This window comes from Octopus sinensis, linkage group LG1, assembly GCF_006345805.1.
Source record: "Octopus sinensis linkage group LG1, ASM634580v1, whole genome shotgun sequence".
NCBI lineage: Eukaryota > Metazoa > Mollusca > Cephalopoda > Octopoda > Octopodidae > Octopus > Octopus sinensis.
This window is the reverse complement of record NC_042997.1, coordinates 72,856,863-72,872,914: the sequence shown is the minus strand read 5'-3', so window position 1 is coordinate 72,872,914 and position 16,052 is coordinate 72,856,863. Positions and strand designations below refer to the sequence as shown.

Here is a 16,052-nt window from a genome sequence, read left to right as displayed (position 1 = left end):
CTTGACAGTTATTCTTTTTGTTTTGTTTTTTCCTTTTATCATAATGTTCTAAACATCTTTTTCTGTGTTTGGTAATGACTGAAAGTATTTCTGAGACAAAATTGTCTACTTTTATTAAGCATAGGTTACCTTTATCAAATATGCAATGATTGTTCTGTGTAATGCCATATTTGAGATTTTGCTGACACATAGGTTGTTGGGTTATAAAAGGATTAATAAGCATTTCCTACAAGCTCAATAAACAATTCTTTTTGTTAGTGTTTTCAGTGATATGAGTTTTACTTATTCTTTTATCTATTCTAAATTTCAGGTGATAATCTTATTATTGGCAGTTATGACTGTCACTTGAGTTGGTTTGATTTAGATTTATCAACAAAACCCTACAAAACACTCAGGTAAGAGGATTTTCAAGTTTTCTGTGATTTTTTTGTTTTATTTAATGATATATCTTAAGGTATGTGTAGATGTTACAACTTTTCTGTGTTTATACAATGTGAATGAGTTTTTTTTTTTTTTTTTCTATGGTAATTTATTTCAATATTATCCACTCTGTTGATGTTAGCTGACAGCAAGATAGTTAAGCTGAAACCTGTAGAGACAAAATATGCTAGAAGCAAGACATGAAAATGCCTTCAAACTAAGTTGCTTATGCAGTTGATAAAAAAGTCAAAGTTGTTTGTTATCCCTTGCTAGACAAATCATTTACTAAATTCTCTTCTTGTGATATTAGTTATATTGAGATGACGGATTAGGTATATCCTACAGCTGTAATATATATACACTTGATCATCATCATCGTCGTTTAACATCTGTTTTCCATGCTGGCATAGGCTTGACGGTTTGACTGAGAGCTAGTAAGCCAGATGGCTGCACCAGGCTTCAATCTGATCTAGCAAAGTTTCTACAGCTAGATGCCCTTCCTAACACCAACCACTCTAAGAGTGTAGTGGGTGCTTTTTACGTGCCACTGGCACGAGGGCCAGTCTGGTGGTACTGGCATCAACCATGTTTGAATGGTGCTTTTTATGTGCCATCGGCACAGGACCAGTCAGCCAGCACTGGCAACAACCACGCTCCAATAGTGCTTTTTATGTGTCACCGGCTTGGGACCAGTCAGGTGGCACTGGCATCGACCATGCTCGAATGGTGCTTTTTATGTGCCACCAGCATGGGTGCCAATCAGACAGTACTGTCTTCTTCTACAAGTTCCCTCTACTGCTAGGGTGTGATACTTTTTCACACAGCTGTCCTCATCCATACTCAACACATGACCATACTAGTGCAGTCGTCTCTCTTGCATACCACATCTGACGCTTCTTATGTCCAACTTTTCTCTCAGGGTGCTTACACTCTGTCGTGTACACACACTGACATTACACGCCCAGTGGAGCAAACTCACTTCATTCCTTGCAAGCTTACGCATATCCTCAGCAGTCACGGCCCATGTTTCACTGCTATGTAGCATGGTTGTTCGCACACATGCGTCATACAGTCTACCTTTTACTCTGACTGTGGGGCCCTTTGTCACCAGCAGAGGTGGAAGCTCTCTCAGAGGCTATTCTTATTCTAGCAGCTACACTCTCAGAGCATTCCCCCCCCCACTACTGACTTGGTCACCTAGGTAACGGAAGCTATCAACTACTTCTAGTTTCCCCTGCTAGCATGTGACGGGAGCTGTTTTCTGTACATCTTCAGTGTTTATTGCCTTTGAGCATTTGCCACACATAAAAACTATCTTCTCAGCTTCCTTTGATATTGCCACACCTTTTATGTGTCTATAGCTTACACCAGCTACATCTTATGGAGTCTTTGCCTACATCTTTTCTACAGATCGAGCAGGGCCCTCTACCTGAAGGGATTTGTGATTTGTCTGCTTTCCTACTTATCAAGACTTTGGTTTTTGCTAGATTGACTCTAAGGCCCTTCGATTCTAGGCCTTGCTAGTTCCGATAGTGACTCAGCTATTAGGGCGAGGACATCAGCGTAAAGAAGCTCTGAGAGGCAATCTCTCTTGAATTTCTCTGTTATTGCCTGGAGGACTATGATGAATAAGAGGGGGCTGAGGATTGATCCTTGGTGGATCCCTACCTGGAATTCTTCACTGTACTCATTGCCAACCCTCACCTTACTGACAGCATCCTTGTACATGACTCTCACTAATCACTCATCTATCCCTAGTTTCCGCATTGACCACCAGATAAGGGATCAAGGGACCCTGTCAAAGGCTTTCTCCATGTCAACGAAAGCCAGGTACAGAGGTTTATTCTTGGCTAGGTATTTCTCCTGCAGCTGTCTTACTAGAAATATAGTATCAGCGGTGCTTTTCCCTTGTACAAACCCAAACTGCATCTTGTCTAAACTGACTATCTTCCTAATTAGTTGGGCTATGACCCTCTCCATGACTTTCATTGTCTGATCCAACAACTTGATACCTCTGTAATTATTTGTATCTAATGCATCACCTTTACCTTTGTAGCAGTTGACTATGGTGCCACTACACCAGTCATTGGGTATGACTCCTTCATCTATCATCTATACGGGTGACTAGACTATAGCCGACACCGCCAAATATTTTAAGCATCTCTGCGGTTATTCCTGATGGGCTGGAGGCTTAGAATCACGGTTCCTACAAACCTCATAAAGTTGACTTCTTAGATGCTTCTCAGGACCTAGAGTTAAACACTTATAAAGCCCTGCCATAAACCAAGTGAAAAAGTTAGGCAACAAGCTGAATATAGATACATAAAACAAGGAGTTGAGTGGGTGAATGAATTCAGATAGAGCTTAATGAGTGGGGTAATGTGAAGTGCTAGGGAGAAAGGCTACATTTCTTAGAAGGATTTGTGAAAGTGAATAATAAACGATGTAAAATCTTGCTATCTTCAGTATTATGTTTGATACTTTTCCATTATGCTATCATTAGCCAAATACATATACACTTAATTATGAAGTGCTCAGTGTTAGCTGCAATATTTTACAACAAGGTATAGAAAAATTAGCTTTATTGATGTTATTATGAGTAAGCTTAATCATGATGAATTTGTCAATTTTGGTGGGTGAGCAGCACTCACCTAGCACACTAAGAACATACCACCCTACAACACTTGCGTCAATGACAGTCAACACTCTTGGCTTAGATTTTCACTTTATCTGCTAGCTACCTTAACAAGGATTCACTGTAAGTCATCAACTACCTGACACGTCTAGAGTATTTCCTCTACCACATGGTAGCACATACATAAATATTTGTTGTTACTATTTTATTTGTTTATTCATGTGATCTGAATAGACCAATGAAATGCCCACCATACGTTCTCATCTCTAAACCGTCTTTAGATCCTCTTTACTCTAACTTTGTGTGTCTGAAAATGTAAGGTGCATTTCTATGCCTATGAAATTTTGAGTTATCTACAGCTGATTCAGCTTATATACTGATATATTGGGTCATCTCATAAATAATGTGTTTTATTTTTCAAAATTAAGATAACAAAGTTTTATTTTAATCTAAAATATACTCTCCTTCGTTTTCTGCAGTGCTCTTCTATCTATCTGGTAGACTTGCAAGGACCATCTTCCAAAATTCATTTGTCTGTGACAAAAAGTACTCCTCCAGTACTGTTCTGACCTCGTCTACAGAATTCATATTTTATCTGCCCAAATGATTTTGAAGACTGTGGTATAAATGATTATCAGATGGGGCAATGTCCACCGAATATTGTGGGTGGGGTATCGTTTCCCATTCAAACTGCTCCAGCCTTTGAAAAGTCATTCACACTGTATGTGGTCAAGCATTATCCTGATGGAAGAACACATTTCGTCTTGAAACCAAAGATGGTCATTTTTCTTCTAGCGCTGCCTTGAATGACTAGTTCAGTGACCAAATCCTAGCTTTTCTGCTAATTCAACAGTTATAATGGAATTTTGTTCCACCAGGGTTTGCAGGGTGTCCTTGTTGAACTCTACAGATCTTCCAGGATGAGACTTGTCTTCTAGGAATTTCTGGAACCCCATATACTACATTAATATTCCTCGCACTTTCCACTATGTTTGTAGTCATTATTAAACTCATAAAGCAAAATATGCCGAATATGTTCCTGTGTCACTTCCATTATAGCTTTGAAAAACTAACTGTTAAAATCAAACTGCAGTCTTAAAAACTGGCACTAAGAATAAAGACAAGGTAAAATCACTACTTGCTTTTATAGCAAGTTGATACAGGTAGTTTATCCCATCTTCCTCTGACTTTTAGTTCATGCAGTTGAAAAAAACCTGCATTATTTATGGGATGACCCAATAGTCAATATACTGTATACTTTATATTACAGATAGTAGATATGTGTATTGTATGTAATATATGTATAAAAATAACTTTTTCTTTTAAAGTAGTTAATGTATTTTACTTTTGCACATTGTGTCATAAGTTTTTAACATTAAAGGAGAAGAGATTGAAATGTTTCCTGTATACTATATCTCCACTTCAGGGCTGCTGCTGGCATTGTTTTAAAATAGCACAATTGTTCATGGTTTGCTTTTTGTTAGCTGTTTAACTGAAACAGTAAATGCTGTGATTTTCATTTAAGAAGCATAAGAATGTTGAAAGGAATAAACCTATTTGGAATATATTAGAGTATTCATATTTTTTTTAAACTTTGATAATTTCATTTTACTGAATCAACCATAATCATTATTTGCAATATTGGCATAGGAATTCACATATGAGGAGACGACTATATCAAACCAGTACTTGACTGGTACTTTTGTTGATCAGTTTAGAAAGGATGAAAAGCGAAGTTCATCTTGGCAGGAATTGAACATGAAAACCATAACTAAATATTGCTGCCAATTTTCTCAATCCAAATGATCAATGATTGTATATGTATTTCAATAGAATTTTAGTATTTTTCTTTATTCTACTCTTTGATTTTATTCTTTAATAGACATCACAAAAAAGCAATTCGTCAAGTCTGCTACCATAACACATATCCACTATTTGCATCAGCATCAGATGATTGCTCTCTCATTGTCTGCCATGGAAGAGTTTATAAGTAAGTGACAGTTTTTCTTTTTTTTTTATTACTTTATACTTTTTAGTTTTAGTAAAAATTGCTAAAAAATTTTATTACCCTGATATTATTAATTATATGTATGTGTGTGTGTGTGTATGTATATATATATATATATATCTCACACATACCTTTATCAGTCTGAGTAAAACGTAAGCAACGTTTTGAAACATGAAATTCATCACAATATATTTCAACAATGTGGAAATTTTATTCATCAATATAAGTACCATTACAATCAACACATTTTTGCAAATGAGTTACAAGTTTGTTTATTCCAGTAACATAAAAATCTGGAATTCTTGAGCTGATGAACTCTTTGAATGCACTTTCAGCATTGGTTTGATTTTTGAACTCCTTCTCTTGCAGGAAACCACCGAGGTGCTTGAAAAAGTAGTAGTCGGTAGGAGAAAGGTCTGGGGAATAAGCTGGTTGGGGAAGAACTTCTTAGCCAAGTTCCCTGAACTTCTGGAGCATCATTAGTGAAAAGTGACATCAAGCATTGTCATGAAAAATAATTAGCCTTCTTCTGTTGACCAGTCTGGGATGGAGGAATAGCAGTTTTTTGTTCATTTTGACAGTTGTATGGCAATATGTTTCTACAGTGATGGTTTTTTTGGGGTTTTAAGAAGTTAGAGTGAATGAGCCCAGCAGTACACCACCAAGTAGTCACCATAACCTTCTTTTTGAAGAGCTCAGGTTTAGGGAATATTTTCGTTGCTTCATTTTGGTCCAATCACTGCGAAAAACATTATTTATTATTGTTCAGAATTCACTTTTCATTGCAAGTTACAATACGGTTGAGAAATGTATTGGTCTAGTTACGGAGAAGAAGCAATGAGCAAGTTTCATATCTGCACATTTAAAAAAATTTTCATTCAAATCATGTGGTACTCATTTGTTGAGCTTTTTTGATTTTCCGATTGCATGCAAATGGTTGCAGGCAGTTTTCTGGCTAACTTGAAGTTCTTTTGCTAGTTCTAGAGTGGTTTTACGTGGATCTTTCTCAATAATGATTTTTAATTGATTGTCATTGATGACAAATGTGCGTCTACTACACTCATGATCTTCAAGGCTCAGGTCTCCACTGCAAAATTGTTTACATCATTTTTGAGCTGATCACTCACTGGTCATTTCCTCACCAAACGTTTTCTTGATATTGCGAGCAGTTTCAGCTGCTTTACATCCATATTTGAAGTTGAATAGCAAAATTGCTTTAGTATTGCATTTTAACGGTTCCATTTTAGATGATTGTAACAAAGGTGAAAAAAATATCACTGTTAATTTATTGATGCATTTGGGTAAGTCTATGTGTGTATTATCAGACAATTGCAAAAAAAAATATTTAAAAAGATTCAAAACTCTGCAAAAATCTGGTACAAATTCTTCATGGTTCAAAACGTTACTTTTTATTCAACCCGATATATATACATATATATATATATCAGGTTGAGTAAAAAGTAAGTAACATTTTGAACCATTTATACATGCATACATACATAAATATATCATAGTGAAAGTAATAGAAATGAAACTAACATATATATATATATCAGGTTGAGTAAAAAGTAAGTAACATTTTGAACCATTTATACATGCATACATACATAAATATATCATAGTGAAAGTAATAGAAATGAAACTAACATATATATATATATATGGAAAGCGGACGCTAAACGATACACACACACGTAGTGAAAGTATTAATAGTTTCACTATTAAAACTGAAAGTATTATCTCACATTACAATAGAGATGTTATTGTTTCACTTTTGACACGTAATACTGAAATAGTGTAAGAGATAAGAGATTGCTCCAGGCTCACATTAGGCAAGAAGATGAAAATTTTTTTGGTCCTTGACACTGCATGGGCCCTTAGTAAGGCATGTGTAAAATTTGAATGAAATCAGTTGGGTAGTTCTTGAGTTTTAGTGATGCACACATGCAGACATACAAGTCATGTGACTGTGGCCATGCTGGAGCACCACCTACTAATTATTCTAACCATCCCTTTTTGCCGAACCGCTAAGTTATAGGTATGTAGACACACCAACATTGATTATAAAGCAATGGTGGGAGTACAAAATCACACACACACTAATAAACACATATATGACAGTGTTTTTTCAGTTTCCGTGTACGAAATCCACTTACAAGGCTTTGGTGGGCCAGAGGATATAATGTGTATATATATATATATATATATAAGAAAAGTGGTGGGGGTTGATGTGCAGGTGTACTTGCAAACATTAACCGATTTGGCTAGTATTTCTAGCACGTCCTGCTACCACTGAACAAGTACTTGGGAATAGCTGTTACGTGGTAGCAGCGCATGCTACGCTAATCCATCCCAGTGTGCGCAGTAAAAAATCTGATTAAAAACAATCAAGAATTTACAAACGTTATTGTCGGGGCCCTTCGTATCATTAATAATATCTGATGCAAGTTACCAGCCCTTGTATCTTCCAACATATTTGTTTATATTCACGAGTGCTCGTTTTCCAGGTTTTATTTTTTAGTATAAAATATTTAAAAATAGATGATCTCAGTAGCTTTTTACAGACTTGATTTATTTTGGATATATTTCCCATTTTGATAATTTTTTTAGAAATTAGGCATCATTTTCTTGGAGAGGTGTTCTTCTAAAGAAGTGCCAAAAATTGTACACATACCATTGCATAGATGTGGTGGGTTCAAATCCCAGGTGAATTAAGAGTAGTCTATGTTAGGAGTGTGGAATTTCGAGGAAAAAATTATAAGAAAACGCATCCTAAGTCAAAGAGAGCACACATGTCAAATTTGAAATTTGGTTGAAAATTGTGGGAGTAGAAGTGGTTCACACAATACACAGACGGACAACTTGTCTTTTAATATATAAGATAGACATATATTATTGTGGCCGATGCTAGTACCGCCTAACTGGCACCGATGCTGGTGGCACGTAAAAAGCACCATTTGAGTGTGGTAAATGCTAGTCCCACTGGACTGTGTCGGCAGTATGTAAAAAGCACCATTCAAGCATGGTTGTTGCCAGTGCTGCCTGTACTGGTGGCATGTAAAAAGCACCCACTACACTCAGAGTTGTTGGTGTTAGGAAGAGCATCCAGCTGTAGAGACCTTGCCAGATCAGATTGGGGCCTGGTGCAGCCTCTTGGCTTGCCAGTCAATCAAACCATCCAGTTCATGCCAGCGTGGAATGCATATGTTAAACAATGATGATGGTGATGATACATACACACACACAGACACACACACACGCGTGAATGTCATACATTTAAAATTAGAAGAACGATCTCTGCATTACTAAGGGCTTCTTCAACTTTATAAAAAAATCTCTTAAACTTCTTTGTCATTGTAAGATTTCGCTTTCATTTTGTGTGTTAATACATTGTTGACATAATGTTTTTGCTTTCATTTTGTGAGAGACAGCTGTCACATAGAAAATGCCAGCTTCCAATTCCTGTTTTCTGATTGGGTAAAACTTATCAAACTTTAAACCTCTGTATCATCTTTCTAAAATTTATATGGAACAAATGAATAACAAAATCGGATTCAGTGTGAAAAATTACATCAATATATCAAATTTGAAAAATTTCCCTTGATTTTAAAATTTAAAAATTTATGACAGCCTCAGAAAAACCTGCCTTTCCTAACACCAACCCACTTTACAGAGTGTCCTGGGTGCCTTTTTCATATCACCAGCACTAGCAAGGTTGCCAAGTAGCATGCAAGACAAAACCCTTTGATTGAGGTAGAGAGTAGTATTGAGGGAGGTGGTTTTGTGCCAGGTGATAAGTTAAAAGAAAGAAAGAAACAAGTCTCTTGTTATAGAAAAGATACATGACTTCCCCCACTGGAAAGAAGAGAAGATGGAGATTGGGTGCCAGGGCATCCCTTCAATGTACAAACAAGTGAATGTGAGGGGATGAGGACAGAAAAACAAATAAGACGTATAGGGACATAGGATCACATAAATTCGTAAGAGGGTTAGGTGAATGACATATGGTTAGAGGTAGGCAATTATCTATCTACCTCACCATCATTTAACATCTGTTTGCCATGCTGGCATTAGTTGGAGAGCTTGGCAGGAACTGCGCCGGGTTCCATAGTCTGTTTTGGCTTGCTTTCTACAGATGGATGCTCTCCCATTTGACTGAGTGTACTGGGTGCTTTTTACGTGGCAGTCAAAACACAATATCTTGTCTGTGTAAGGGTGCCTAATATAAATTTTTTTAAAAAATCAAGATGTATCATCATCGTTTAACGTCCGTTCTCCATGCTAGCATGGGTTGGACGGTTCGACTGGGGATCTGGGAAGCCAGAAGGCTGCACCAGGCTCCGGTCTTATCTGGCAATGTTTCTACAGCTGGATGCCCTTCCTAACGCCAACCACTCCGTGAGTGTAGTGGGTGCTTTTTACATGCCACCTGCACTGGTGCCAGGCGAGGCTGGCATTGGCCACGGTTGGATTGGTGCATTTTACGTGCCACCTGCACGGAAGCCAGTCGAGGCGGCACTGGCTTCGGACACGATTCGGATAGTGCTTTTTACGTATCTCCAGTCCAGGGGTCTTGGCATCTGTCGGGTGCCAGTCATAGGATTGGTTCAATTTCGATTCCAATTTCACTTGCCCCAACAGGTCTTCGCAAGCAAAGTGGGGTTGGCATAGGTGCCTGTCGTCAAATGAGGTTCGATAATGACTTCGCTTGCCTCAACAGGTCTTTGTGTGTCCAAGGGAGGAAAGGCATGCATAAGTGGGCTGGACTCACTTATCCTGCCTGGTCTTTTCACGCACAGCAAATTTCCTCAGTGCTGGTCATTTCCTCAGTGAGACCTAAAGTTCGAAGGTCGTGCTTCACCACCTCGTCCCAAGTTTTCCTGGGTCTACCTCTTCCACGGGTTCCCTCCACTGCTAGGGATTGGCACTTTTTCACACACCTACCTTCATCCATTCTCGCCACATGACCATACCAGCGCAATCGTCTCTCTTGTACACCACAACTGATGCTCCTTAGGTCCAACATTTCTCTCAGGGTACTAACGCTCTGTCGAGCATGCACACTGACATTACACATCCATCGGAGCATACTGGCTTCATTTCTCGCGAGCTTACGCATGTCCTCAGCAGTCACGGCCTATGTTTCACTGCCATGTAGCATGGCTGTTCGAACACATGCATCATATAGTCTGCCTTTTACTCTGAGCGAGAGGCCTTTTAGTCACCAGCAGAGGTAAGAGCTCCCTAAACTTTGCCCAGGCTATACTTACTCTAGCCGTTACACTTTCAGCACACCTACCCCCACTACTGACTTGGTCACCAAGATAGCGGAAGCTATCAACTACTTCTAGTTTTTTCCCCTGGAAAGTGATGGAAGTTGTTTTCTGCAGATTTTCAGAGGTTAATGCTCCCAAGCATCTTCCACATACAAAAACTATCTTCCCAGTTAGCCTTCCTTTGACATTGCTGCACCTCTTATGTGTCCATAGCTTACACTGGGTACATCTTATAGAGTTTCTACCTACACCTTTTCTACAGATCGAGCAGGACCATCTTCCTGAAGACATTTGTGGATTGTCTACCTTCCTACTTATTACTACTTTGGTTTTAGCTAGGTTGACTCTGAGGCCCCTCGATTCTAGACCCTCCTTCCACACCTGGAACTTCTCCTCCAGTTCTGATAGTGACTCAGCAATTAGAGCAAGGTCGTCAGCATATAGGAGCTCCCAGGGGCAACCTGTCTTGAATTCCTCCATAATTGCCTGGAGGACTATGATAAATAGGAGGGGGCTGAGTACTGAACCCTGGTGGACCCCTACCTCCATTTTGAATTCTTCTGTGTACATGTTGCCAACCCTAACCTTACTTACGGCATCCCTGTACATGGCTTGCACAGCCCTCACCAGCCATTCATCTATCCCTAGTTTCCTCATTGACCACCAGATAAGGGATCTGGGGACCCTGTCAAAGGTTTTCTCCATGTTAACGAAAGCCAGGTACAGCGGCTTATCTTTGGCTAGGTATTTCTCCTGCAGCTATCTCACCAGAAATATGGCATCAGTGGTGCTTTTCCCTGGCATGAAACCAAACTGCATCTCGTCCAAGTTGACTCTCTCCCTAATCAGTTGGGCTATGACCCTCTCTGTAACCTTCATTACCTGATCCAACAGCTTGATACCTCTGTAATTATTTGTATCTAGGGCGTCTCCTTTACCTTTGTAGCAGTTGACTAGTATGCTGCTACACCAGTCATTGGGTATGACTCCTTTGTGTATCACCTGGTTAACTAAAAGGGTGACTAGGTTATAGCCGACACTGCCAGATATTTTGAGCATCTCTGCAGTAATTCCTGATGGGCCTGGGGCTTTCCCTGTCTTCATGCTTCTAATTGCTTTAACTATCAAAGAATTGTCAACTTGGATGGCTGGACCCTCTGTTGGGTTGACATTTGGCAGACTCTCTTTATCTCATTCATTTTCTTTATTCAGCAACCTTTCATAGTGGCATCTCCAAACCTCTCTCTTTGCATCCTCATTTAGCGCAAGTGAACCATCATCCATGCGGACACATTTCTCTCCTACCACATCACGATTCTCTCTCACACACTGTCTTGCAGCACGAAATACCTCAAGTCTTTCATCCTCACGGCGCAGAACATTGGCAAATTTTTTCTTATCCGCTTCCCCTCTGGCTAAATAAACCTGTCTCCTAGCTTCCCTTCTGGCTGTCTGATACAATTCCCTGCTACCACCGTTCTTCCAGTCCCTCCAAGCCTGTTTCTTTTGTCTAATAGCCCTGTCAACCACATTGTTCCACCACCACGTTACTCTGGGTCGAGATGGTACTTTGCTCCATCCACAGATCTGGTCAGTGGCTGTCAGCAGATTGTCCCGTAGAAATCTCCAGTTGTCTTCCACATTAAGTGAAGCTATATCCTCTTCTATTTCGTCAAAGGCTTCGAGTAGTATGTCTCTAAATCTCTGTCCATTTGCAGGATCTTTAAGCTTCCAGACCCTTCTCCTCCAAGCTGGTCTTCTTCTGGGCAACCATTTAGCTCTGATCCTGATGTCGCTAACTACTAATCTATGTTGAGGAGTACATTCTTCGCCTGGAAAGGTTTTGGCATTTATAAGCAGCCCCCTTTCCCTCTTTCTGGCGAGGATGTAGTCAATCTGACTAGTGTGTCTGCCAGAACGGTAGGTGAGAGGTGGGTTTCCTGAAGTTGGTATTGCAAACCATAAGGTCATTTGCATCGCAGACCTCCAGCAGCCTGGTTCCCTCCTCATTTCGAGAGCCAAAACCGTAGCCTCCATGAACGCCATGGAAGCCCCCGACATGCCGTCCAACATGTCCGTTGAAATCACCTGCCACAAAGAGAAGGTCACTGTCATTTGTCAATGAGGTAGTCCGCAATAGGGTGTCGTAGAATTGGTCTTGCTGTCCTTCCGGTAGCCCTGGTTGAGGGGCATATGCCGAGATGATGGTAGCTGACCTATGGTGAAGCACTAATCTAATCTTAAGTACTCTATCACTTACTCTGACTACCTCGATTACCTTATCTACCCATTTCTCCGCAAGAAGTATACCCACGCCCCCGACCCCGTCAATGTTCCCAGCCCAGAAAATCTTGTACCTGTGTTCCTTGCCTGTAAGGAGCCTAGCGGAACCTCCTCTCCACCTTACTTCCTGGATGCAGCATAAATCCACACGTCTCCGTTCAAGCAGCTCAACAATCTCTCCAGACCTACCTTTCAATATGCCAACACTGAGGGTGTGGGAGGTGTGGGCCTCTGAGACCCTGGGATGAGAGACAGCCGTGTCATGTACCTGAAAAGAAAGCTTGCATTTGGCAGATTTCATACTGAAACACTAGACTACAACATGCATACATTTCACAGTTTTTGCGCTATATGATCAAATAAACCCTACATAGGGGTGCGGAGGGGGTAGTCAAGTAAGACAGGCGTAGAAACTTCTGGTGTTGGTGGAGGGGGTGAGACTACAACCTGCATACGTTTCACCGTTTTTGCTCTATATGATCAAATAAAACCGACATAGGGGTGCGAGTGGATGTATACACGGGGTGGGGGAGTCAAGACAGAGGTAGAAACTTCCGGTATTGGTGGAGGGGGTGGGAGGGCGGGCGCACTCGAAGGAGCAACGAGGATGAATATAATTTGTAGGGAATATTCTGCAACAAAAATTACACACCATCTAGAAACTTTGGAAATTGAGTAGAACATAATTTAAATGAGAGGGAGAGAGAGTATTTTGTAAGGAATTCTGGGGAATGGAATAACACGGGATGGCCCTGAAAGCAAAGGAGGAATTGAAAAAGACAGGAAGCCATGTTGACAATATGGCGATATAGATAATATTATAGCCCTACAGGGTTACGATCAACGCTTAAAAATATGAGGTTGAATATAATTCGTAGGGAATATTCTGCAACAAAAATTACACACCATCTAGAAACTTTGGAAATTGAGTAGAACAGTTAATATTTAATCAAGTAGCTGATGATGCTTTGTTCGTGAAAGACGTCAACGATCAAGGGTGCATAACATGAAATTAATGTTAATACTGATATTTTTATGTGGCTTTCCATTTGAAAGAAAACATTTACTAATTGTTTTATTTAATTGCATTTCTTTTTCTTTCTTTTTTTATAGTGATCTTCTACAGAATCCACTTCTTGTACCTGTTAAAGTTCTACATGGTCATGACTCAGTGAATGGCCTTGGAGTATTGGACTGCCAGTTCCACCCAACGCAACCCTGGCTCTTTTCTTCAGGTGCCGATGGCTACATTCGTTTGTACACTTAAAGAGAATTACTTTCTACATAGATATATTTTTCATCTTTACACTTATGCAGCAATCTCCATAATAAAACTACTCATAACACCCTAAATAATTCTATTGTTGTAGTTTACAAACAAGTTCATCATAAGTACAACTGTAGATGCATCACTGAAATGATGTCCATGAATTTCACTAATGGCTCACTAATAATGAGTTGATAGTGAACTGATTAACAAACTTAATGCTTAAGTTGATGCTAACATACTTTGTATAGTTTGTTTGTTTAACCCCTTAGCATTAAGACAAATGTAATGCATATTTAAAATTAGTCATGAAGTAGTAGTTTATTTGTAGAATGACATTGTAGGGTAGATGTGAGAGAGTGGATCTGGCTTTGGGCCTGGTAATGTCAGAATCAATGCTAGGGTTTTTTTTTTTTTTTTTTTTTTTTTTGCTAGCAAGATTTGATGGGGAATTGATTTTGGGACAGAATTTTCTCTTGTTGCCAGCCCTCACCTGGTTTCCAAAATCACAGAGCAACCAGTCAGAATATTAACATCAGTCCTGCTATGTCTACACCATGACAAGTGAAATGAGAAGATTCAGACAGCTGCACATGCACACATTCTCTCTCTCTCTCCCTCTCTCTCCTGAATTCACTGACAAGGCATTAGTCAGTCTAAAGTGACAGTAAAGAGTGTCATGGTGCCATGCAGTAGGACTGAAATTTTAAGCCAAAAAGTATTAATTAATCAATATTACACTTTCAACTCTGAAAATAACCATTATCTAAATCCTCATCATCACCATCTAATGTTCATTCTCCATGCTGGCATGGGTTGGACAGTCTTGAGATGAACTGGCAAACCAGAGGGTTGCACCAAGCTCCAATTGTTTGTTTTGGAATGGTTTCTACTGCTGGATGTTCTTAATTTCAACCATTTTACAGATTGTACAGGGTGCTTTTTATGTTACACTAGCACAGGTTCTTTTTTACATAGCATCAGCATGGGTGCTTTTCCAGCTCTTGCAGGGTTACCAAGTAGCTTGCAAGACATGGACCTCTCAGCAGCGAGAGTGAAAATGAGAGAAAAGCCTATGAGCCAAGCAAGATGTTGGACTATTATAGAGGAACAAGGATAGCTGTCTTACTACAGAGGAGATACTTGGCTACCCCAGTAGTATAAAGAAGGAGAGGGAAGTTAGAAAAAAAGGCATACCCAGAAGGAACAGTGGTGGAGAATATAAGTAGTAAGAGTGTGAGGAGAGATATTTAGAGATAGCAAGTGATGATGAAAGGAATTGGAGTGGCTGGGAGGTGGGCCTGGCAGATATGTAAAGACAGAGAGAGTGTGCTGATAGGTACATGAGGGAGAGTGGGTGGTTGGTTTTGTTGGGAAGATGGGTTATAGGGGAGTTTTGCCAGAGGACAATTGTATGTGTGAGGGAAATGGAAGTATGGCTGCACAGGACTTGCCTGTATGTATGGTCATGATTTTACTTAGCTTGACATGTCTTCTCTAATACAGCAAATCACCAAAAGTCTTGGTCTTTTGTCATCTCTCTGAAGTTCAACCTCTGCAGATCATTTCTCACCACTTCATTCCACATCTTCCTGGGTCTATCCCTGACACAAGTTCCCTTTACAATTAGAGATTGTCACTTTTTTTATGCTACTGTCCTTATCCATATGCATCACATGAGCATACCAGTACAGTCTTCTCCCTTGCATGCTATATCTGGTGCCCCTTATACCCAGTTCTTTTTCAGTCATTTATACTCTGTTGTACATGCACACTGACATTACCCATCCAATGGACCATGTTCGCTTCATGCTCCAGTTAATACTTATCGGAACTATAGTATGCTGTGGACTTTGAAGCATAGTGAAACTGTGACTACAAAATCTCACATTAATTGAGAAATAGTTTTATCATGAATGTTATAGTGACTTCCATGAATAACTGATTGACGAACTTCTATCTGCTAACAGTTAAATAACCATTAGAGATTTGGGTAATTACCATTGAGATGAAATTTCTAGATGTTGAGCCTTAGACAATATAGAGAATGCAAAAGACAAGCTTGAAATAAAAATATTAGAGTCTTTATCTATTGCCAGCAAGTGTGATGATGGTGATAAATGATGACAAAAAAAGGATGTAACTAAGCTTTGTCTGAGTTAT

The 16,052-nt window shown here is 39.6% G+C and overlaps 1 protein-coding gene across 2 annotated transcripts in view; it reads left to right on the top strand.

Annotated features, from left to right (window-relative positions):
- The window catches only part of LOC115213138 (ribosome biogenesis protein bop1-B), a 50,488-nt gene extending 36,510 nt beyond the window's left edge, over positions 1 to 13,978 (top strand). Inside the window, exons 18-20 of one of the 2 annotated variants that reach the window (XM_029782075.2) lie at positions 311 to 395; positions 4,938 to 5,045; positions 13,736 to 13,978. In XM_029782075.2, the coding sequence (XP_029637935.1) occupies positions 311 to 395; positions 4,938 to 5,045; positions 13,736 to 13,889 (347 nt within the window). In that variant the 3' untranslated portion in view covers positions 13,890 to 13,978. The remainder of the gene's footprint in view (positions 1 to 310; positions 396 to 4,937; positions 5,046 to 13,735) is intronic. The other variant, XM_036501904.1, reaches the window with a different exon arrangement.
- The last annotated feature ends 2,074 nt before the right edge of the window (positions 13,979 to 16,052 follow it).